Below are 24,250 nucleotides of genomic sequence, written 5' to 3'. Positions count from 1 at the left end.
TAAAACTCAACAAAAGTCTTTAGTTGAATTTGTTGCAATTTTTTCTTTTGGAACTAAAAACTTTGAAAAGCTTGGTTAGGAGAAACAAAAAGTAGTTTTACGGTGGTGGTGCATGCCTTTAATCACAGCACTCCCTAGGGAGGCAGAGGCAGGAGTCTCTGAGTTCGAGGCCAGTCTAGTCTACAGTGTGAGTTTCATGACAGCCAGGGCTACAAAGAGAAACCCTGTTTCGGGGGGGGGGGGAAGAGTACTAAGAGGATAATTAATTAAAAAAAAAAATACTGCTTGGAGCTTGTTTAGAGTTCACTTTTCAGCCTTGAACCACCAAAGCCTGGAGGAGCAGCAACTGGCAGATAGGACGCTACGGCGCGCGCAGCTCCCGGAAGTTCCGCCTTGGGCAATTGCTATTTTGGCGGGCAGCAGTGACATATGTTGGTCGCGTGTCCCTGCTCCTACCGCCAGTAAACAGTTTGGCTGGCAGGCCCGCGGCTGTGAGCGGCTGCGTCTCGGGACCGTGGGGAACCGCGTGGCGGCCAGAAGCTGGAGCGCGGGCCCTGGAGGGCTGCCTCCACCGCAACGGCGAGACGGAAGTCCAGCGGCGGCCCGCGCCCGGCTTCCGGGCTGTCCCGGGTGCTCCTGGAGCGGCGGTCTCCCGGCTTCCGGCCCTGGCGGGCCCGGCGGCCTCGCGAAAAGCGTCCTCACCTGGTGAGAAGGGGCGCTGGAGCCTACCGGCGGCGGCGCGGGGAGCCGGAACCGCGCTCTGGCCCGAGGCCGCCGCGCTCCCGAAGGAACGTTCGTTCATTCCTTTGCTGCACGCAGGGCATAACTGTTCGCCTGACATCACAGCGCCTGTTTGCCTCGGGCCCGGGGAAGTTCAGCCCGTCTGGGTTCCAGCACGCTGCTGTGTGTCAGGTTAAACCACCAAACCGCTCGCTGACTTTCTCCATCCGGTGGTGAGCTGAAAGACGCCTCTGATTTCTTTCCAGGTGTTGACGTTGAGTAGGCCTCGTTAGCATATGAAGATGACTGCATCCAAAGATGCCATCCCTTCCTTAGCTGAATGTCAATGCGGAATCTGTATGGAAATCCTACTGGAGCCGGTAACCCTTCCTTGCAACCACACGCTCTGTAACCCGTGCTTTCAATTGACTGTTGAAAAGGCCAACCTGTGCTGTCCCTTCTGTCGCCGCCGAGTCTCTTCGTGGACTCGATATCATACCCGAAGAAATTCTCTTGTCAATAAAGACCTGTGGGAGATTATCCAAAAACACTATGCAAAGGAATGCAAGCTTAGAGTCTCTGGGCAAGAATCAAAGGAAATCGGTGAGTAAGGTCAACAAGGTTATTTGGTTTCTTTTCTTTTCTTTTTTCTTATTTAATCCCAAAATCGTTTAGTGAGGAAACCGTCATTTCTCTGTTTTAAGAAAAGAAGGGAAAGTAGGGCGGTGGTGGCGCATGCCTTTAATCCCAGTACTTGGGAGGCAGAGACAGGTGGATCTCTGTGAGTTCGAGGCGAGCCTGATTTACAAGAGCTAGTTCCAGGACAGCTAGGGCTGTGACATAAAGAAACCCTATCTCGGAAAAGAAAAGAGAGGACTATTTAGTTCAGTCATTTTTCGTTGACCTCTTCCATTCTGGGGGTACAAAGGGCTACAAACTGGTCCCTAGTCTTTAGCACTTTGCCTGTGTTACAAAGCCATTTCTATTTGCTTCTGGGCCTTGGATATGGTCTGTGGTGTACTCGTCTATTTGTGTTTTAAAAAATTAATTACAAAACGTGGCCGAGCATGGTGCACGCCTATAATCCCAGCACTGGAGAGGCAGGGGCAGGCGGATCTCTGAGTCCAAAGCTAGCCTCGTTTCCACAGAGAATTCCAGGACAGTGAGGGTTACACAGAGAAACTGTGTCTCAACAACAGCAAAACAAAATTTGCCTTGGTAACCATTTTAAGCAATAAATCTTAAAACATAACAAATGAGAAAACCCATTTCGTAGCATATGCTAATAAGTCACCCATTTAAAGTACTTCTTAAAACAGAGTGTGGTCCTGCATTTTTTTAATCCCTTGCAGTTGTGGGGAGGCAGAGGCTGGACGTCACCTCTGATTTCAAGGTTAGCCTGCTGTGCTTTGTGAGCTCTGGGGCTACGCAACAGCTTTCCACCTTGTCTTAAAGGAAACAGCGGGTGATGGTGCACACCTTTAATCCCAACACTTAGGAGGCAGAGGCAGGCGGAGCTCTGTGAGTTTGAGGTCAGCCTGGTCTACAAGAGCTAGTTCCAGAACAGGCACCAAAGCTACAGAGATATCTTGTCTCAACCCCTCCGCCCCCACAAAACCCCAGAATATTCTTCTGTAGCCTAGAGCCTAGGCTTCCCTTGAATAGGCTGTGCAGCTGGGGATGACCTTAATCCGCCAGTTTGGGATTACAGATGTTTCTTGAGTTAAAAATACTAACCACTTGTTAATGTCTTTGAAAGCCTGTTGGAAATTTGATTGGACTGCATTTAAATTTAGCGGCTTGGGAACGTTGGGATTTTACCAATTATTATAAAGTCCTTGTATCCATGAAACTTATCTTTCCATTTATTTAGATCTTCAGTTTCTTTTGTGGAGACAATCTTAGTCAGTAAAACTTTGAGATAAAGGTCTTAGGGAGTTCCAGGCCAGCCAGAACTACATAGAAATATCCTCTCTCTAAACAACAAAGGCAAAAATAAAAGTATACAGTAGAGAAACTATAAAAGCTGGTATTATACCGTGAGCTGAGATGAAGTATGCTAAGCTCTCATTTCTTGTAGTCACTGAGAGGATCCATTTGAGATGTTATAGTGGGATATACAGGAGAGAAGTAGTCACCTTCAAAGATGGGAGAGGGTAGGATATATATATTTTGATACTTTGGTCACACACACACACACACACACACGATTGCTCGAGGGGAACAGCAGTACGCATTCTTTACTGAGTCATCCCTCCAACTCTCAGAAATCGCTTCTTATTCTTAAAAAAAAGTTCACTTGATAAATAAATAGCCAAGATATCAAGAGAACAAACGACACCCACAAAATAGAAGACTGTATCTGCAAATCATGGATGGCAAGAAAATAATACCTAAATAAAGCAAGAGGGTCACTGTAAATTCTTAGCCACATCGACCTATGTTGGAGACGCTGTTAAAAAATACCTCATCCGGAAAATAAAGAACCCACTTGGAAAAGAAACTCATCAATCAGGGATCAGCAGCAGCTGTCCCAGTGTAGCCAGGACTAGTGAGATCTGTCTCAAAAAGCTTAAAGAATCCAATGAAAAGTGGGCAAAGTAGTCGGGTAAGGTGGCTCATTTCTTTAATCCTCTCACTAAAGAGGCTCAATTCAAGGTCAGCCTGAGCTACATAGTAGTACGTTCCAGGACAGCCTAAGTTATAGTGAGATTGTCTCAAAGAAAAGAAAGGAGGTGGGCAAAGAATTTAGATATTACTCCATTAATGATATTCATGTTACCAGCTCACTAGTAAGACACCTGAATATTGTTAATAGAGTAATTAATGTTTCATAGCATTAGTCATTAGGGAAGTACAAATGAAAACCACAAGAGATAAAGGTGATACTACAATTTCATACTCATTTGGATGACTTGTGGAAAAGAAATCATAGAGGGTCAGCAAGAATCCCTAGACAAAAGAATGTCTGAAGGGAAGGAGACCTTGCCTATCCTGGAGAACCCAAAGGAAGAAAACAGTCCAGGGAAGGGAAGCAAGATCATGGGGTAAGGTGAAAAAAGCAAGAGATGGAAGAACTGAATCAAAACATAAGAGGATGTTGCCAGAGACAGCTAACTTATTAAACTGCAGCGTTTTTATTGTAGTTAAATTTTAGGATGCCTTTTTTTTTTCTTTTGGTTTTTCAAGACAATTTCTCTGTGTAGCCCTGGCTGTCGTGGAACTTACTCTGTAGTCTAGGCTGGCCTCGAACTCAGAGATTCTGCCTGCTTCTGCCTTCCAAGTGCTGAATTTATCCTTTTGTTATCCAAATGAAAGTTTTTTTAATAGAAAGTTTTCAGATATTTTCAAATTTCAGATGGTTTCAAATATGGAAAGGAAGGTTCATCTTAATTGTCTTTGTAATATGAGAACATGTTAGTACAAACTTGTAAAACATATAGCATATAAAAATTAGAAAAAAGTAGAAGTGCCCAAGTGTCATCAAGGGCTGTATAAACTAAATGTGTGTGTGTGTGTGTACAACAGAATATACATACTGTTCACACGTTAGAAGGAATTGTTAAAGTTTTAACGTGTTATGAAGACTGTTCCCAACTGTCTTTACTGAGGTGATTGTATCAAGAGAGCACTAACTTCATCAATAGGCCAGTCCACTGATAAATTCATACCAAATGGGAGGAGGTGAAGCCTGTCTGGAGGAAATACACTGTTCCCCGGGGAGTGCCTTTGAAAGGTGTATGTTGTTCCTGGTTCCTTCTGTTTTCTTTGCTTCTTGGCAGCTGTTGCGGTAAGCAGCTCTCCCTTACCAAGCCTTTTCACCATGTTTCTACCTTTTACAGGGCATAAAACCATGGGTGCAAACCTCTGTATGAGCCAAGATCAATCTTCCTCTCTCAGATTGTTTATGAGACATTTTGTCATAGCAGTAGTGGCTACAGGAACAAAATTGGTGGGTTTTAGAGACGTGGTTTTTTCCTTTTTTTTTTTCTGCACACTATATCAGTAAGTACATGATGCTAGCTTGTCTCATATATCATATTCTGACTCCCTAATAGTGGCGGATTTCTCAACTGTATCTCTTGAAATTAATGTAACTATGAAATGATAACTTGACTGATTCGCCAACAAAATTTCAAAGCAAGCAAAGGATTCCTATTTATCACTCTCTGTGTAGCATGAATTCTAATCGTTCGTCATAAAAAAAAAAACCCGGAGTGAGATATAGAGGTTAATGTTGACGATCAGAGAAACAGAGCAGCCAACCACTAGAGAGTTTTTACCTCTACCAATGATTAGATCAAAGGGACTATCCTGTCTCTACGAATCTTCAGACTGACTACTGTCTCTGTGAACTCTCAGACTGCTTCTTCCCTAGTGCTGTTCTTAAAGTGTGAGCCATCACCACTTGACTGTTTCTTTTAGACTGATTCACTCTAATAACTCAGGATGGCCTTGAACTCACAGAGATCCCCCTGCCTCTGCCACCTGGGTGCTGAGATTAAAAGTGTGTATCATTACCACCCAGCCTGGCTCGTTTTTAAAATCTCATTGTGTGAACCTGTGTGCATGTTTGACTCCAAGGCACTCAGCCACTAACTACATCCCAGGCCTAACCTTGGAAATTTGATGATTTTAAAGTTCAGCAATAAGGGTTAGCTGTGAGGAAAGCCAAGAAAATAGTTAAAATAGTTTAAAGAGTCGTGAGGTTAGCTGGGTGGTGGTGGCACACACCTTTAATCCCAACACTCAGGAGGCAGAGGCAGGTGGATCTCTGTGAGTTCAAGGCCAGACTGGTCTACAAGAACTAGTTCCAGGACAGGCTCCAAAAGCTACAGAGAAATCCTGTCTTGAAAAACCAAAAATAAAAATTAAAAAAAAAAAAAAGAGTCGTGAAATGGAGCCAGGCAATGTAGCACACGTCTCTAGAAGCAGAAGCAGGCAGGAGGTTTTTTTGTTTTTTGTTTTTTGTTTTTTTTAGTTCAGGCCAGCCTGGTCTGCATAGTAGGTTCCAGGATAGCCTGGTCTACATAGTGAGACCATGTCTTTGGGGGGGAAATCCAGACACATTGAAACCAGTAAGGTTCTCCTAGGTCTGACAAGTGAGTATGACCCAAGGGAACCCGACAAGGTAGAAAGAGGGCCACCTTCTGAAGGTTGTCCTCTGGCCTCCACTCAAACTCCATGGTGCATTTCCCCCCCACCCCAGAGTTAATCAATGTAATAAAAATAATAAAAATTGGAACCAGACAGCAAGCATTTGTAGCCCTATGGAACCACATGGAAGTCTGGGGCAAGAGGACTGCTGCAGGTTTGAGACCAGCCTAGGCTGTGTAGCAAGATCATCTGAGAAAAGCAAAATGGGTTAAGAGATGTCTTCTTCCAGAGGATCTGGGTTCAGATTCCAGCATTCTCACCAGGCACCTATAACTCTATAACTCCAGCTGCTGAGGACTGAGGTCCTGCCCTCTTCTGCATGGACGTACTGCACATAAAATCACAGGCATATGCATGTATGGATAAAAATAAATATTCTTTTCAAGGAAAGAAAGCAAGTGTGGGGGTGGTTCGTGGGGTGGCACCTGCTTCTAATCCCAGTGCTTGGAAAGCAGAGGCAGGTGGATCTCTGAGTTTGAGGTCAGCCAGGGCTACAATGAAACCCTGTCTTGGAAAAAAAAAAAGAAAGAAAGAAGACCCTGATATTTATATATTAGTTTCCTAAAGCCAGAATGACAAAGTGCCACAAGCTAGATGACTTTTAAAAATGAAAAATTTCGGGGCTGGAGAAATGGCTCAGTGGTTAAGAGCACTGACTGCTCTTCCAGAGGACCCGGGCTCAATTCCCAGCACCCACATGGCAGCTCACAACTGTCTGAAGATCCAGTTCCAGGGAATCTGACACCTTCACACCAGTGCACATAAAATAAAGATAAATAAATCATAAAAAATTTTTTAAAAAAATGAAAAATTTCCCAAGAGTTTTAGAGGCTAGACATCAAGATGTAACCAGGGTCTTTGCCTTTTGAAATTGTACACAGAACTCTTCCTCACCTCTTTGTGGTCTTTTGAGCTTTGTATTGGTGCTTTGCCGCCATGTATGTATTGTACCATGTGCATGCCTAGTGCCTGCAGACACCAGAAGAGAATGTTGACTCTTGAAGCTGGAGTTATAGTTGGTTGTGAGCTTCCATGTGGGTTCTGAGAATCAAACCCAGATCCTCTACAAGAGCAACAAGTGCTCTTAACCATTGAGCCATCTCTCCAGGCCCCCTCTCTGCATGTCTTGATACCATCTCCCGTCTGTGCATATTTGTCTTTGTGTTCAAGTTTGCCCCGTATTTACAAGGTTAATAGTCATAATTAAGATTCATGCCAGTGACCATATCTTAACTGAGGCACGAGGATCACAAGTTGGAAGCTTGAAATTGTCTCAATTTTTAAAAATTATTTTTTCCTCTCGTGATCCTCGTGCCTCAGATTCCTGTTTTAATTAGAAGCGTGAGCCACAAACCACCATGCCCAGCTGAGCCTTTTCTGAGAGGAGGAATTGGATACTGTGTTGAGCTATATTCCAATTCTAAACTCCAGTGCTTCAGGATAGAGTTTTATTTGGAAATAGAATCATTTTAGAGGCAATAAAGTTGCAGGTGTTTTTGGTTTGGTTTCAAGACAGGATTTCTTTGTGTACCAGCTCTGGCTGTCCTGGAACTCACTTTGTAGACCAGGCTGGCCTTGAACTCAGAAATCTGCCTGCCTCTGCCTCCCCTGAGTGCTGGAATTAAAGGCGTACACCCCTCCCTCCCCCTGGCTTTTTATTTTTATGGAGTGTGTGTGTGAACGTGTGCGCTCACCCTTGCATGTGTGTGCATGCACACGCCTCACAAAGTTGATCATAAAGTTCTGTTGCCCTAATACTGTTTTCCTCCCCATGTGAAACAGTTGATGACTACCAGCCAATTCGTCTGTTAAGTAAACCTGGGGAGCTGAGACGAGAGTATGAAGAGGAGATAAGCAAGGTGAGTATGAAATAGCTTAGTTTTTGATTTTTTTATTTTGTTGAAAATGTCTTTGTTATGCTTTCAATCTCAGAAATCTCAGATTTATATATAGTATGTTTACATAACTATCATGTACTAAAATGCTAGTAATTTTTAAATGTACTTCATAGCCCTCCCTGCCCCTATTAAGATAATATCATGGAACTCTTTGGTGACCCAGGATGACCTTGAACTTATGATTCTCCTGCCTTCATCTCAGTGGTGGGGTCATTTGAATGGTGACATCACACCTGGTTTTAAAAGTGGTTTTGTTGTTTAAAGGCATGGTTTCACAGAGATCCTGCTTCTGCTTCTCGATTACTGGATTAAAAGCATACACCAAAGTGCACCTTGAGGTTCCTTTTTTTGTTTATTTTTATTTAATGTATATGGGTGTCTTGCCTGCTTATGTGTCTGTGCATCACTCGTGTGCCTAATGTCATTAGAGGCCAGAAGAGGGCATACATAAGATTCTCTGGACTACAGTTAGTAAACTGTCATGTCGGTGCTGGGAAGCAAACCCAAGTCCTCTGGAAGAGCAGCCAGTGCTCTTAACCAGTGTGCCATCTGTCTGGCTCAAGATTCCTTTTTAATTTATTCAACAACAATAATAAACTAGCCTCTATTACTTATATGTAATAGGGGTGCTTTTTGTTTTTTGATAGAATCTTGCTGTGTAGATATTAGGTACTTACTATCTGTAGTTAGTGATGCCTAAGCATTTAAGTATAAAAATTTCCTTGATTTCCTTGGAGTTTTTAACCTTTAAAGAATGGTGAAGAAGTGGTAGATTGTGGGTTTAGTGAGGGGCGTTTAAGTATAGAGGGGTGACTGAAGCACACGGTGGGTAAAGGTTCAACTTCCAGTGCAGCATTTGAGCTTCGCTAGTGTGATACTAGGAGGACCCTTATGTTTTTGAGACAGGGTCTTGCTCTGTATCTCAGTCTGTCCTACAGACTGTCTGTCTCTGTGTAACCTAGGCTGCCCTCTAACTGGTGATCCTCTTGCCGTAAGCCTCCTCAGTGCTGATAGTATAGGTGACTAGCTACATTTGCGTTAATAATTGGCTTTTCTCCACAAAGAAAATAAGTGATCCCTGTGTCCTGGTAGTTCCTTTAGGAGCCTGAATTATTACTAACTCAGAAATAAGACTCGATAGGCCAAGTGCTAGAAATAAAATACACCAGTTCAAATTTGTACTTGTGGGACGGCCTGCTGTTGTGGAAGCAAGCCCAGTGCTTCTTTTCGTTAAAGGCCAATTTCCTGATTTTCAAGATAGAGTATCACTGAGGGCTGCTTTTCTAACCCAAAATCTGTGTTGGTGACATACAGACAATTTCATAAATACGAAATTGGGTTGTGTGTTTAGCTCAGCACCAGTATACTACAGAGGAGCACACTGTGTGTGCGCATCCTAAAAGGGGTCTCTCTCTCTCTCTCTTTTTTGGCCAGTGATGGGGAGGGAATAAAACTTCAGAAGCAAACAAGCTCTAATATGGTATTAGTTTTATTATGAAATAAGGCTGATCTAACAAATAAAAGAGCTGTTGACTTACAGGAAGCTCAGTTCTATGCAGATGACAAGTTTGTTATTCATGGAGGGATCATCTAAGACATGAATGAATGGGAAGAGGATTCACAATGAGCTTAGGGTCAAAAGCTGCCAAAGAACAAAGCACAGAGCTGAGGAGTAAATTCTAGAGGAAGAGAACTAGGCCTTACCGACTGCACACTAGCTGTTGTGGTGAGCATTCATTTTGAACTAGCTGCAGCAGCTGCTTCTAAACATTAATAGAATTGGAACATTTTACTCACCCAATATGACTTCCAGAAAGACTCCAGAAGGAGTTGGAGATGGGATCTCATGATCTAACCCAGCTGGCCTTGAATTTGCAGCAGTTCACCTGCCTCAGCCTCTCAAGTGCTAAGATTATAGGTGTGTATTGCCACACCCAGCTAAAGTCAGATGTTTGGATTTTCTTTTTCTTTTTTTTTTTTTTGTTTTTTGTTTTTTGAGACAGGGTTTCTTGGTGTAACATTCCTGACCATTCAGGAACTCACTTTGTAGACTAGGCTGACCTTGAACTCACTGAGATCCACATTCTGCCTCCCAGTGCTAGAACCAAAGGCGTGCACTGCCACCACCTGGCTAGTCTTGACTTTTTTATTATACATCTGTGCCCATGCATGTAGAGTCCAGAAATTGACTTCTGGTATCTTTTCTGACCGTTCTCAACTTAGTTTTTTGAACTGCGATCTCACGTGGAACCTGGAGCCTATCTGGCTAACCTATGAATGAACACCTGGGATTCAGATGGATGCTGACACATTCGCCTTTTGTGTGCTGCTGGGAATCCAAACTCAGTTCTTTATGCTTGAATAGCGTGTACTTTAGCACACTGAGCCAGCCATCTCCGCAGCCACCTAAAGTCAAGGTTTTGTTAGTTAGAAAGGCAGTGGGTGTGCACAGAGGGAGTTGGATGTCCTCTGTCATTTCTCTGCCCACTCCTTTTAGACAAAATGTATCCTGAACCTGAGATTTGCCTTCCTGCACCTCTCCCCCCGCCAGCTTGTTTGGAAGCCAACAAGCCCCACTGATCCTCCTGTTTCCACACACAAATAATATTGATAAATAAATAATAAACAAATGCCAAACATGGTAGTGAATGCCTTTAGTCCATGCCTCAGGAGGAGGCAGAGGCAAGCGGATCTCTGTGAGTTTGAAGCCAGCCTGGTCTACAGAGTGAGTTCCAGGACAGCAAGGGCTACACAGAAAAACCCTATATTTAAAAAACAAAAAAGCATTTATCCCTACTGGCTTTTGGAAACCTATTCTTTTTGGATGGAAACCTTGCTCAGCCTAGATGTAGTAGGAAGGGCCTTGGACCATCCTCAAAGCAATGTGCCTTATCCTCTCTGAGGATTGGATGGGGGTGGGGTGGAAGGGAACGGGAGAAGGGGAGGGAGTGGGAACTTGGATTGGTATGTATAATGAAAAAGATAGTTTGCTTTCTTTTTTTAAAAAAGAATAAAAAACAAAAAAAAAAAGCAACAGCAGCTAGGTCGAGGGTATTCCTCTCTTGGCTCTCCTTCTGTTCAGAAGTTTTCTCTCTTTAGTAAATCTGTCTGCTGTGCTAAAGAGAGCAGCAGCAGAGGCAGTTAGGTCTGCCTTAGCGTGTGACTTTCCATGAGCTGAGGAAATATTGAGTGTCTGTGTGGTACTGTGGTGGGAATTGTTGTAAGAACTGAGAGCAAGAGATTTGAGTCTTTGACCAAACCTTTGTTGGACTGGCTGGGGTGGGCTTCCTGAGGTAGGACCTTTGAACTGCTGTTTGCCTGTGGAGATTTGAAATTTTTGCTTCCATTTTTTTACATTTGTTGTGAAATGAGTGTGTTAAAAATTTTCAGAAAGAATGTCTTTTATTATATTATTTTTAATCTTTTATTTTTATTTTATGCATATGGGTGTTTTGTCTGCATGTATGTCTCTGCAGGGTGTATATGCAGTACCTGTGGAGATCAGAAGGGGGTATCGGATCCCTCTGGGACTGGAGTTACAGCCAGTTTTGAGCTGTTGTGTGGTGCTGGGGATTGAACTCAGATCCTTTGGAAATGCAGCCAGTGCTCTTAACCACTGAGCCATCTCTCCAGTGCTCAAGAATGTCCTTTATTATTTTTAAGGTGGAGGCTGAACGACAAGCCAGCAAGGAAGAAGAAAACAAAGCCAGTGAGGAATACATACAGAAGTTGTTGGCGGAAGAAGAAGAGGAAGAAAAAAGACAGACGGAAAGAAGGAGAAGTGAGATGGAAGAACAGCTGAAGGGGGATGAAGAACTGGCAAGGAGGCTCAGCATCAGTATTGTAAGTTTTGACAGATTCCCCCATCACTTTCGCTTTGGTTTTCCTGAAGAAGCTTCACAACAATTAAAGGGTTTTGTTTTGTTTTGATATCTTTGTTCTACTTAAGGAGAAAAAAAAGTATTTTATTTTTAAAGATTTGGGGGGAGTATATGTCACATGTGTTTGGATGTCCCCAGAGGCCAGAAGAGGACATCAGCTCCTCTAGAGCTGGGGATTCTGGGCCATGGGTGCTAGGAAGTGACCGGGTCCTCTAGAAGAGCAGTGAGCGGCTTTAACTTCTGAGTCAGCTCTCTAACCACAAGACAAAACAAAAAAATTAATAGCAAACAAACTTTTATGACTAATACATTTTTGTGTATTGTTACTTGATACTTCAGTTGGGGAAATATTTATAATTGGTACAGATTAAATCCCATACCTTGGGTATGCTAAACAAGTAAGCTATACCCTCAGCCTGATTTTATTTTGACATTTAATTTATTTAATGTGTGGGCACTATGTGAGTGGCAGTCAAAGGACAACTTACAAGAGTTAGTCCTTCTTCTGTGTGGGTTCTGGGGATCAATCTCAGGTATCCAGACATGGTAGCAAGTACATTTAATTTTGAGTCATCTCACTGGTCCTCCTAGCCTAATTCTTAAATAATATATTGAACCTGGATTTCCTTATCTTACTGTTATTGTTTATAAAGAACAATGAAAGACAAGATGGCAAAACATACATACACTAAAATCTAAGGGTTCCTGAACCTACTGGCTCAAAAGAGCCTGGTAGATTGAAGCCAAAGCCTTAGCACAGGCTATGGCACTGAGCTATATATACCTTGAGCCCTCCTAGGCTTCTTTTAAAATACAAACTCTTGGGGGCTAGACTGACGTTTCAGCATTAACAGTACTGGCTGCTCTTTCAGAGGACTTTGGTTTGATCCCCAGCACCTTACATACATGTTGCACACAGACAAAACACCATACATAGGGCTGGAGAGATTGCTCAGAGGTTAAGAGCATTGCCTGCTCTTCCAAAGGTCCTGAGTTCAATTCCCAGCAACCACATGGTGGCTCACAACCGTCTGTAATGGAGTCTGGTGCCCTCTTTTGGCCTGCAGGCAAACACACAGACAGAATATTGTATACATAATAAATATTTTTTAAAAACACCATACATGAAGAAATCAATAAATAATTTTAAATATTTTACAAATAAGGTACAAGTTCTCATACCTACTCTAAACCAAACTGACTTGGATTCTCTGGGAATGAGCCATAGTGAGTACTGTCTCCAATGAGACCTAGGGTATCTGAAATACTGAGGTTACAGAGCCCCTGAGTTAACTCCCCTACTCTTGAAAAATGTCTGAGAATATATTTCACCAAAATGAGGTATATCTAGAATTTTTCTTTTTTTAATGCATCTTACCATTAAGGATATACTCTTAAGCTCTGTGATATCCTTTTTATTGTATCCTTTCTCAGTTTGAGTAGCAATTTAGGAAGATACACAATCAGGAATTTTTAAAAAATTAACCAGCTGAGGGTTAATCCTTGCACTTTGGGAGACCGAGGCAAGGCCAGCCTGAGCTACATACTTGAAGCCCTGTCTATAAACAAACCATAGAGAGATGGGAGGAAAGAGACTGCCCAGTATATTAAGTGGATAATGAGCAGAATCAAGATGGAAACATTTGAAGAGAGGAATTTGACTTTCAGTCTAATTCTAGTTTCACGAGGGCTGAGTAGATTTATTGAACTTTTAGGGTAATTTTTTGTTTAATGTAAATTTTAGAGATGGTGAGCAATTATGGCTTATTTCTGCATAACTTTTGCTCTAGATATATCCTTGGATCTTTAAGTCCACTAGAATAAGGTAGCTACAATTACATGAAACTGTTGGGTTGGCGAGATTGCTCAGTGGTTAAGCATACTTTCAATACTTACAGAGAACCCAGGTTTGATTCTCAGCACCTACATGACAGCTTACAACCATCTGTTCCAGGGTGTCCAGTACCCTCTTCTGAACTCCTAGGGCACCAGGAATGCATGTGGTGCACAGACTTATGTGCTGGTAAAATAAATAAATCTTTATTAACAACCAAAACAATGAGATTATCAGCTAGATTAATTAGTATCATCATTTCTTTGAGGGACAGTGTATTTGTGTGTGTCATGCACATATATATATATATATATATATATATATATATATATATATATATATATATAGTATTATTTTGTGTATATAATAGCAAATGTATTTAATTTAGGCAAACTTGAATTACTTAATTTTGTTTATATAGGCATCCCTCAGTATATAAATTAGTTTTGGGATCTTCCTTGTATATAAAAATCTAAAGGTAGAGGGTGGAAAGATGGCTCAATGGTTAAGAGTACTGACTGCTCTACCAGAGGACCCGAGTTCAATTCCCAGCACCCACATGGCAGTTCACAGCTATCTGTAACTCCAGTGACAGGGGATCCAACACCCTCACCTGACAAACATGCTAGCAAACCACCAATGCGTATTAAAAAAAAAAATCTAGGACTGGAGAGATGGCTCAGTGGTTAAGAGCACTGGCTGCTCTTCCAGAGGTCCTGAGTTCAATTCCCAGCACCCACATGGTGGCTCACAACCATCTATAATGAGATCTTGTGACCTCTTCTGGAATGCAGGCATACATGGAGGCAGAATGTTGTATATATAATAAATAAATAATATTTTAAAAAAATCTAAAGGTGGTCAGATATTACATAAAATGGCACAGCTTTGTGTATAACCCAAATGTATCCTCCTGTGTATTTATGTTTATTACATTTATGTATTTGATGAGTGAGTGTGTGTGTGTGTGTGTGTGTACACATATGTACCACAGCATCTTTTGGTTCTGTTTCTGTCCTATGGGTCCCGAGATGGAACTCAGGTTGTCAGGCTTAGCGTGAACACCTTAGCCACTGAACCATATTGCCTCCTTCCATGGACTTTAAATCATGTCTTATCATCTGGAATATGATGTAAATGCTATGCGAATGCCTATTGCAAAATAAAGTCTAGGTAAGGAGAATGAAGTTTGTACATGCTCAGTATTCTTCAAAGAACTTAAAAAATTCAGTGTTTGAAAAATGTTAAGAATTTTGAGTTTATAGAATTGAAAGCTTTTTTTCATAAAGTTCTCGTTAATAATGGCTTTGTATTGTTTTCTTGTGACTGAAGAACAATAACTACGAGAAAAATGTCTTGACTTCTCCTTCGAGTTCCAGAAAATCAGATGCAGTCACAAACAAGTCACAAAAGAAAAATACAAACAAACAAAAAAATTTTGGAGATATTCAGAAGTAAGTGAGTATGATTGCCATTTATCCATTGATAGCTACTGTATGCCTTTGGGTTTTGTTCATACTGATCACCAATTCATCAAGTTTTGTTAATGAACTTTTGTTTTTTAAAGATTTTTTTTATGTGTTTGAGTGTTTTGTCTGTATGTGTGTAAGTGCACTAAATGTGTACCTGGTGTCCTAGGGTGCATTGTATGTAAGTGCACTAAATATGTACCTGGTGTCCTAGGATGCATTGTATGTAAGTGCACTAAATGTGTACCTGGTGTCCTAGAGGGCATTAGATCCCAGGATCTGGAACTGGACTTGTGGATGGGTATGAGCCACAGTTAAAGGCCAAACTGGGAGCTGATCTAAGATTGTAGGTGGAGTTTTCCTGTCCCCACAGCCATTGGAGACTTAATATTAATTATAAATGTTTGGCTAGTAGCTCAGGCTTATTACTAACTAGCTCTTACAATTTAAGTATTTCTATTAATCTATGTGCCGCCCTGAAACTCGTGGTTTTATCTGTCCTCTAAGCATGTCTTGCTCCCTCTCCGTCTCTTGTGACTCATCTGACTCCAGTATTTTCTCTGCCTAACTGTCAGTCAATCAGCTCTTTAATCAGTAATGAAAGCAACACATTTTCACAATGTACAGAAGGATTATTCCACAGCACTGGGTCTCCAAACAAGGTATGTAGTGAGTTCAAGGTCAGCCTGGTCTACAAAGCTAGTTTCAGGACAGCTAGGGCTGTTAACACAGAGAAACCCTGTCTTGATGTCCATTGTGCGCCACGAGGAAGGAGAGACTTATGAGTTCAAAAGTCTTTAATAAATTACCACATAAGCGGGACATGGATGGATCAGGGCTGCAAGACAAGGATTTGGCCTTGTTTCTCCTGGCAACCCCAAGCAGAAGCGGTGGTGGGGTCCATAAGTGCAAAACCATAAAACACACCTGTGCCAAGTTACAGATAGTTTTACTGGTCAGGAGTCAAAGATTGGGATCTGTCCTTGTATGTTCCATCACTGGCAACCAACACAGAATATAAGCCTTTCCTTTGTTCTTTCTGTTGTTAAGAACAGCCATAATATCATGCCACAAGGACATGTGCTCAACTATGTTCATAGCAGCTTTGTTTGTCACAGTCAGAACCTGGAAACAACCTAAATGCCCCTCGACCAAAGAATGGATAAGGAAATGTGGTACATTTACACAATGGAGTACTACACAGCAGGAAAAAAGGACATCTTGAATTTTTAGGAAAATGGGTGGAGCTAGAAAATATCATTTTGAATGAGGTAACCCAGACCCAGAAAGATAATTATCATATGTACTCACTCATAAGTAGTTTTTAAACATAAAGCAATGAAAGCCAGCCTACAAATCACAATCCCAGAGAACCTAGACAACAATGAGGACCCTAAGAGAGATATGCAAGGATCTAATCTACATGGGAAGTAGAAAAAGACAAGATCTCCTGAGTAAATTGGGAGCATGGGGACCTTAGGGAAGAGGAGCAGAGAAAAATGTAGAGCTCAGTAAAAATCAATAAAAAGACAAAACAAAAAAAGAGAGAAAAAATGTCTTAGAGAAATTAGGGGCATAGCAGATTGTTCCTCTTCCCTTCAATGATATTTTCTTTCTTTTTTTTTTTTCTTTTTTCTTTTTTTTGAGACAGGATTTCTTGCTGTAGCTCTGGCTGATCTGGAACTCACTCTGTAGACCAGGCTGGGCTCAGATTGAGAGATCTGCCTGCCTCTGCCTCCTGAGTGCTGAGATTAAAGCTGTGTGCTACCTCACCTGGCAAGAAATCTTTTAATGTAAAAGATGAGGACTGGCAAGATAGTTCAATAGATAAAAGTACTTGGCGTACGAACCTGGCAATCTGTGTTAGAGCCCTAGAACCCATGTAAAGGTGGAGAGAGAACTGACTCCACAAAGTAGTCCTTGGTGTATACACACATAATAATAAGTAATAAGAGATGAGAAACTGAAATCTAGTTTAAGGAGAGATGAAGAAGAGGCTCCATAGGGAGGGAACTTTATAAAACCAGACACCCCCCCCCCAACACCATAGAACCATGCAGTATGTATATATGTGTTAAGCTTTTTTGAAGGAATTTTTTTATTCCTTCAATAAAAAAGGAATTTTTTATTCCCCCCCCCTTTTTTTTCTTTCTTTTTTGAGACAAGTTCCTCTTGTATAGCTCTGGAACTTGCTCTGTCAGGCTCAGGCTAGCCTTGAACTCACAGAGGTCTGCCTTTCTCTGCTTCCCAAGTTTTGGGATTGAAGACCTGTACCGCCATGCTCGGCACATGTATACTTTAAATTGCACCAATCTTTAGTATTTCCTATGGAATTTCTGCATGTCAGAATAACCCTCTGGATTACGATATAAAATATTTACACAAATTCCAGGCATGTTGGCACATGCCCTTATTCCTCACATTTTTAAGACAGAGACAGTTGGGGTTCTGAATTCAAGGCTGGTTTATATAAGGATCTCCAGGTTAACCAAGGCTGTGTATGTATATTATGTGACCTAGTCTCAACAATAAAAAAGAAAACCTCCCTCCAAACATTCTCATGTACTTCTCCATGCTTCCTTTGAAATTCATGGCCTCTTTTTTCATTAATTGTATTAATTAAATGTTTCATTGATGTGCATTTATTTATATACATATATATTCCTAAATCCAACCTGCTCAGTCTGTATATTACTTGAATGCATCTTTTCAGGGTTGACCATTTGGTACTAGGTAACCAATTATTGGTCTCTTCCCTGGTAAAGACTATTTTTCCCATTCTTGGCAGTCCTTGATTGCGCGCGCGCGCGTGTGTGTGTGTGTGTGTGTGTGTGTGTGTGTGTGTGTGTGTTCTTTGTTTAGGATTGGGGCCTTGTGGGCTTTCCCCCACCTACTTTGGCATGTCAAAATTAAGTAATTATAACCTCAAAAATAAAAGAAAAAATATTGTACATACACACAGAAAAAAATTGTATGTGATTCACCTTAGTCCTTTCTAGTGATATTCCTTTCCTGTTACTGATTCATATGGTTCTTACATGTGTATGTTATTATTCGTCCATAAACTCCCCCCTACTCCTAGAAAGGGTTTCTCTGTGTAGCCCTGGCTATCTCTAGAACAGACTGCCCTTGAACTCAGAGGTCTGCCTGCTGCTTCCCGAACACTGGGATTAAAAGAATGCACCACCACTGCCCAGCTGTAAACTGTTTGTTTTTTTGTTTGTTTTTGTTTTTAGAGATAGGGTTTCTCTGTGGCTTTGGAGCCTGTCCTGGAACTCTCTTTATAGGTGAGGCTGGCCTTGAACTCACTGAGATCTTCCCGTCTCTGCCTCCCAAGTGCTGGCATTAAAAGCATGCATCACCACTCCCAGCCTAAAATGATACTTTCATTAATTTTGAGAAACTTTGTGGTCTCTATTATTTGATCCTATCAGCCTTTTAAATCCTATCCAAGAATTATGAGATATTAATATGACCTTTTCTTCCTATTCTATTTTTACACCAAAATACTGTACTGAAACCACCACTACCCCCATTTTACCCTCTGCATTGCTAGGCAGGAAGCAGGAATCTCCAGTTGCTCACCAGGCACTCTGACTGTCCTGGAGTACTCACGGTTTCAGGTTTCAGTTGACCTGAGGCCTGGAGATGTAATCTGCTCCAGTAAGTTAAATAGCCAGCAAACATGCAACCTTTAGACATAAGTGGTTCAATCTACCTTTAGCATTGAATTTTTTCAAAGCTTTCAAGTTTTAGTAAACTTTTAACTTTTTTTTTTTAAAAGATATTTGTCACCTAAATTGAAGTCTGGGTCTGCAGCCGTACGTGAAGAAGACAGAAGCTGCATATCTAAGGTATGCTGGTTACAAGGAAGCTCATCAGTGGATGCCTTCAAGACAGGGTTTCTTTGTGTGCTGGCTGTCCTGGAACGTGATCTGTAGGTCAGGCTGGCCTCAAACTCATAAGGGATATGCCTGCCTCTGCCTCCTGAGAGCTGGGATTAAATGTATACACCACCGTACCAACGCTAATGATTTATTTATTTATTTTTATTTTATGTGCATTGTGTTTCGCCTGCATGTATATCTGTGTGAGGGTATAGGATCTCCTGGAACTGGAGTTAAAAAAAAAGACAATTGTGAGCTGCCATGTGGGGACTGGAAATTGAACCCAGGTCCTCTGAAAAATAATTCAGTGCTCTTAATTACTAAGCCTCATATAAATGTTTTGCTTGTATGTGTGTGTGTACAACATGTGAATGTCTAGTGCCCAAGAAGGTCATAAGAGAGCATTGCCCTGGAACTGGAGTTACAGGTGGTTGAAAGCTGCCACGTAGGTGCTAGGAATCAAATCTGAGTCCTCTGCAAGAGCAACAGGTGCTCTGAGCCAGCCCTCCAGCTCAGCTCTGTTTCTAAATATAGGCAGCAGGCTGGAATTGGCTCTGGGCCAGGGTTTCTAATCTCTGCTAACGTGACAGCATTTCCACAGCTGAGTAGACACCGCTGCACCAGTTTAGCTAGAAGACTTTAAGGTGGACAGCAGTACACTTTAGAAGGGCGATGTTAAAGGAGATCCTAAGCACTGGTCTAAAAAGTAACACCAAACAAGAATGTGGCATGCAAACCCCATGTCAGAGTGCCTTGTGGGCAGGTTGGTGTGGATCTATAATCCTATCACATAGGATGCTGGAGGCTGTGGCCAAATGACTGCATATTTAACTATATAGCAAGTTTCATGCCACTCTGGACTACATAGTAAGACTCTGTTTCCAGAAAAGTCAGTTATTTCTGGGAACATCACTAGTGTACAGCTCCCAGGGGTCTTGGAAGGAACAAACCTAGTCAGAGTTATATAAGTCACTTACTTCAGGCTTTGGCCTTTTTTTTTTTTTTTTAATGTGTGTATTTTGTCGGGTGGTGGTGGTGCACACCTTTAATCCCTGCACTCGGGGAGGCAGAGGCAGGTGAATCTCTGGGTTTGAGGCCAGCCTGGTCTACAGGGCAAGTTCCAGGACAGCCAGGGATACACAGAGTAAAAAAACTCAGCCTCAAAAAACCAAAATAAATAATTTTTAAAGGGATTGATGGTGTGTTTTGCCTCCAAGTATGTCTGTGTCCATGGTGCCTGGGGAGGCCAGAAGAGGGCGACGGATCCCCCTGAAACTGGAGTTAGAGATGGCTGTGAATTCTTATGTGGATATTGGAAGTTGAATTTGTCCTCTGGCTGTGCAGCCAGTGTTCTTAACCACTGACTCATCTCTCCAGCCTTGCAAATTAAGTTCTTTACCTAAGGGCTAAGTAAAAAGAAAGTGTATATTGTTAATCTCAAATTTAGTGTGTCTTTTCATGTCTAATGTAGACAACAAACCTCAGTGCTAGTAATAGTACTTACCTTGAACTACTGATCTTTTGGCTTGCACCTCCTATGTGTTGGAGGTTTGAGTGTATACCACCATCTTGGTGTTATGTGGTGCTTGGGTTTGAATCCAGGATTTCTAGGTAAGCATTTTGCCAATTGAACTATACCCCCAACTCTTACACTTTTTTTTTTACTTAGCTACACAGATTATTAGAAATGGGTTAGATCAATATGTAAGAGTTAGCCAATAAGAGTCTACAGATAATGGGCCAGGCAGTGTTTAAATGAATACAGTTTCCGTGTAATTATTTTTGGTAAAGCTAGCCGGGCGGTGAGCAGGAATGCGGCCTGCCACTCCTTCTACACAGTTCCCCTTGTAAGGCCATGTACCTCACGTTTTGCATTTAAAAGTACTTTTTTGCCAGGTGGTGGTGGCACATGTCTTTAATCCCAGTACTTGGGATACAGAAGCAGGTGGGTCTCTTTGAGTTTGAGGGCAGCCTGGTCTACATAGTGAGTTCTAGGACAGCCAGAGCTGTTACACAGAGAAATACCCAAGAAGGGCTGGAGAGATGACTCAGTTAAGATTCCTCATTGTTTTTCCAGAGGACCCAAATTTGGTTCCTAACATTTACATTAACTGACTGTAACTCCAACTCCAGGGGATTCAGTGCCTCCTCTGGACAATTGCACTCATGTTCATATATCTCCTGACACATGCACGCTTAACAATAAAATCTTTAAAATGCCAGAAAAGATCTATAAAGATAAAAAGAAAGATGAAAGAGGCCAAGTCCTTATGCCAGCTATTGGTCATATGTTGAGTATAGTTGTGGAGCTTATTGTAGGTTTTCATGGGAGTGAAATTAATTGTTCTAGCTGGGCGATGGTGGTACACCCCTTTAATCCCAGCACTCAGGAAGCAGAGGCAGGCAGATCTCTGCGTGTTTGAGGCCAGTCTGGTCTGCAGAGTAAGGTCTAGGACAGGCTGCAAAGCTACATATTGAAACTCTGTCTTGAAAAACCAAAAAAAGGAATGAAAAGAAAAAGAGAAGAAGGGGGGAAGGTGGGGGGAGGAAGCAAAGGTGACAAGAACGTACCTTATTAGTAATGTGATAGTGTTCACCTATGGTGTCAATGTAGAAGGTTTATATAGTACGGTTTCCCTTTATGTAATCAGTAATTTTATTTTCTGCAGGAAATTGACAGTAGTGACATGAAGAGCCCTGTGTATCAAGACACAGAAATTGAAAAAGATGATATGCCAACACTTTCTCCACAGGTTTACCTAGAAACTCAAGAACAAGGTTCGGAGTCTTTAGTGGAGTCACCTGTGCCATGGATATGTGCCAGGGGCGTCGAACAGTGCCTTGAAGGAGCAGCTGAAACACTGTCAACCAATCCTGATGATGTATGTCTTGTAAATCATGAGGACTCTAGAGCCAAAGTTTACTCCTCTAACGAAGCTACAGTTAAGCCTTCTGGTAAAGTAGAAAATGAAGAGTGCTCTCTGTCCACTATGACCCCGTTAGCTGATGGTAACAGAGTTCCAGAAAGTAGAGGGTATCATCTAGTAGTTGGAAAAGAGATTTCCGAAAGAGAAAACCAGGAATCTGTGTTTGAAGCAGTCATGGATCCATGCTTTTCTGCAAAAAGAAGGAAAATATTCCTCAAATCCTCAGATCAAGAAGAAACAGAAGTGAATTTTACACAAAAACTGATAGATTTGGAGCGTATGCTTTTTGAGAGACATAAGCAAGAAGAACAGGACCGATTGTTAGCATTACAGCTTCAGAAGGAGGTGGATAAAGAGCAAGTGATGCTCAACCGGCAGAAAGGCTCCCCGAATCAGTACCAGCTGCGCACATCTTCACCCCCAGACAGGCTGCTGCACAGACAGAGGAAGAACTCCAAAGATAGGAACTCCGTAAAGCAGACTGATGCAGAGCATTCCAAATCTCAGAGGGGCACAGAAGATGAGTATAGGCAGCCCTTCAAAAGCACATGGAAGGGGTCAGTCAATGGAAGAAAGATGCCACATTCAGCTAAAGATGATTGTAGTAATGTATCTAAACGCACTTATTCCCAACAGCCTAGTAATTCACAGAAAAGTATTCTTCAGATGTTTCAGAGATAAACCAAACAAAGCACGGGTAAAGAGTATTCTGTAATCTAGTAAAGCTGTATTGTAAAACTCGCACTTTTCCATCATAAGATCTTGAGATGTGTCGTCAATTTCTGCTCAGCAAGCACACTTACTCTTGTTTTAAGGGGTGGTTACAAGGAAGAATTTACAAATACATTTCTGCAAAAATCAGTGATAAGGAAAGGTCCTTAAGAATTGTTTCTGTTATCAATAACTGCTATGCTCTAACTGCGACAGTCTTTACAGGTATAAGAATGCCTAGGCCAGGACATCTTCAGGTGTCATTCCCTTTCCAAAAGTCTTTCGGCCTGCCTTTTGTTATGAAGGGGTGAGGAACCTAACCATTCCCATACCTGCTTTAATCTGAGCGTTCTAGCGTTTCCTGTGATTTAGGGTGGATCAGGATCTATACTGACTAGTTGACAAAAAGGCTGCTCGGTTGCTAACACAAAAGGGTTGAAGAGTGGGATGGGGCTGAGTGGTGGGTCAGCAGTTAGGGTCACCGGAACTATAGCAGAACCTGGGTCCAGACAGGCAGCGGGTTCCCTGTGACAGAAATGCTTGGGTCTACAGCTTTTCACACCATGGTATCTTGGCAAATATTGGGATATTTTTACTGATCTAGAGAAAGGAATTTACTGCAGGAAAAGTGTCCCATAGGCTTCTGTTGGACATCCTGCCCCTCAACGCTTACTGGCCCAGACTTTGTGTTTGTGTGCAGAGATTGGAAATGGTATGTGGGGTTTGTCCAGGCTTGCCCTGAAAGGTAAATCCAAAGGGACCTGACTTTATCTTGTGAAATTTGAACTTCTACTGTTACCTTTCCCTTTGTTAAGACAAATAGCTTTCAGCAGACCATATCCGCTAGCATTTCTTCTGGGTCCTGGCGTCCACTTGCTGTTAACACAGTGAACTCGCTGTCCTGCTGCAGTGTTTGACTTGATCCACATTTTTGTCATTTGAGTTTTTCTTCCAAGTTTTAAGATTGTTTTTATGTTTATCTTGGTATAGTTTTTTAACTTTAAGTGTTGGAACTCCAAATTTAAAGTTATCACATTGAATCTTTGTGGAATAGTTCATGACCAAAGGAACGAAGAAAAACAGTGCTATGGTTAGAATTTATACACTTACCCACCTGCTACTCCGTGGGGAAGTTGTCCTGACTGAAGTTGGTTTTGAGATTTGTAGTTTCTCCTTTAACCTTTCTGTTGTTCCTGTTTATGCCTTTGTGTTAGAAAGTATTATATTTTTATTGGTCATTAGTGAACTGTTTTTTCCTCATGTGGAAAACATTCAGTTTTATCAGAGTATTAACACTGTGCAGATGTTAAATCAAAAAATTAAAAAGAGGGCAGGCATGGTGGTACATGCCTAACTAATCCCAGTACTTGGGAGGCAGAGGCAGGGGTATCTCTGAGTTCTAAAAATAAATATAATTAATTAAAAGAATGATTAATGAAAAATTGACTCATGCTTATTTTACTATACTGTAGTAAAAAAAAAAATGGCGACAAACGAGGTGGTACATGCCAGACCTATTGAGGCTAAGGCATGAGGATTTTTATTTGGTGGCTAAGCTGGGCTGCATATAAGACCCTGTTTGTGGTGCTAGAGGGGAAACCCACAGCCTCATACATGCTAGGTAAGCATTCTTTCACTGAGCTACATTCCCAGCCCACGTGAAACTCTGTCTCAAAAGCCAAAACAAAAATTGGCTACATAAAAATTAGAAGTTACTCATTATAACAAAACTACCATAAAATTTAAGAACATAGTTGCTGGACATC

General features: G+C 41.7%; 1 protein-coding gene across 2 annotated transcripts; it reads left to right on the top strand.

Annotated features, from left to right (window-relative positions):
- Positions 1–452: 452 nt before the first annotated feature.
- On the top strand, positions 453–23,926 carry Rnf168 (ring finger protein 168). 2 transcript variants are annotated; one of them, XM_048454019.3, is made up of 6 exons: positions 453–1,323; positions 7,660–7,736; positions 11,439–11,618; positions 14,823–14,944; positions 18,744–18,813; positions 21,600–23,926. In XM_048454019.3, the coding sequence occupies exons 1-6, from the start codon at positions 1,017–1,019 to the stop codon at positions 22,452–22,454; spliced, it is 1,611 nt and encodes a 536-aa protein (XP_048309976.3). In that variant the 5' UTR covers positions 453–1,016; the 3' UTR covers positions 22,455–23,926. The 2 variants fall into 2 exon arrangements, with proteins under 2 accessions (XP_048309976.3, XP_085541564.2); XM_085685438.2 differs by having other exon boundaries at positions 454–1,323; positions 21,516–23,926.
- The last annotated feature ends 324 nt before the right edge of the window (positions 23,927–24,250 follow it).

Source organism: Myodes glareolus, chromosome 2 (assembly GCF_982192425.1).
Source record: "Myodes glareolus chromosome 2, mMyoGla1.1, whole genome shotgun sequence".
NCBI lineage: Eukaryota > Metazoa > Chordata > Mammalia > Rodentia > Cricetidae > Myodes > Myodes glareolus.
Note: the sequence above shows the minus strand (reverse complement) of the source record. Positions and strands in the feature narration are given on the sequence as shown.

Excerpts from the sequence above, each read along its gene's own strand:
- Rnf168 (XM_085685438.2), top strand. The coding sequence starts at position 1,017 with ATGAAGATGACTGCATCCAAAGATGCCATCCCTTCCTTAGCTGAATGT. Across the intron at positions 7,737-11,438 it reads ATGAAGAGGAGATAAGCAAG|GTGGAGGCTGAACGACAAGC; the intron begins GTGAGTATGAAA and ends ATTATTTTTAAG. Across the intron at positions 14,945-18,743 it reads AATTTTGGAGATATTCAGAA|ATATTTGTCACCTAAATTGA; the intron begins GTAAGTGAGTAT and ends TTTTTTTAAAAG.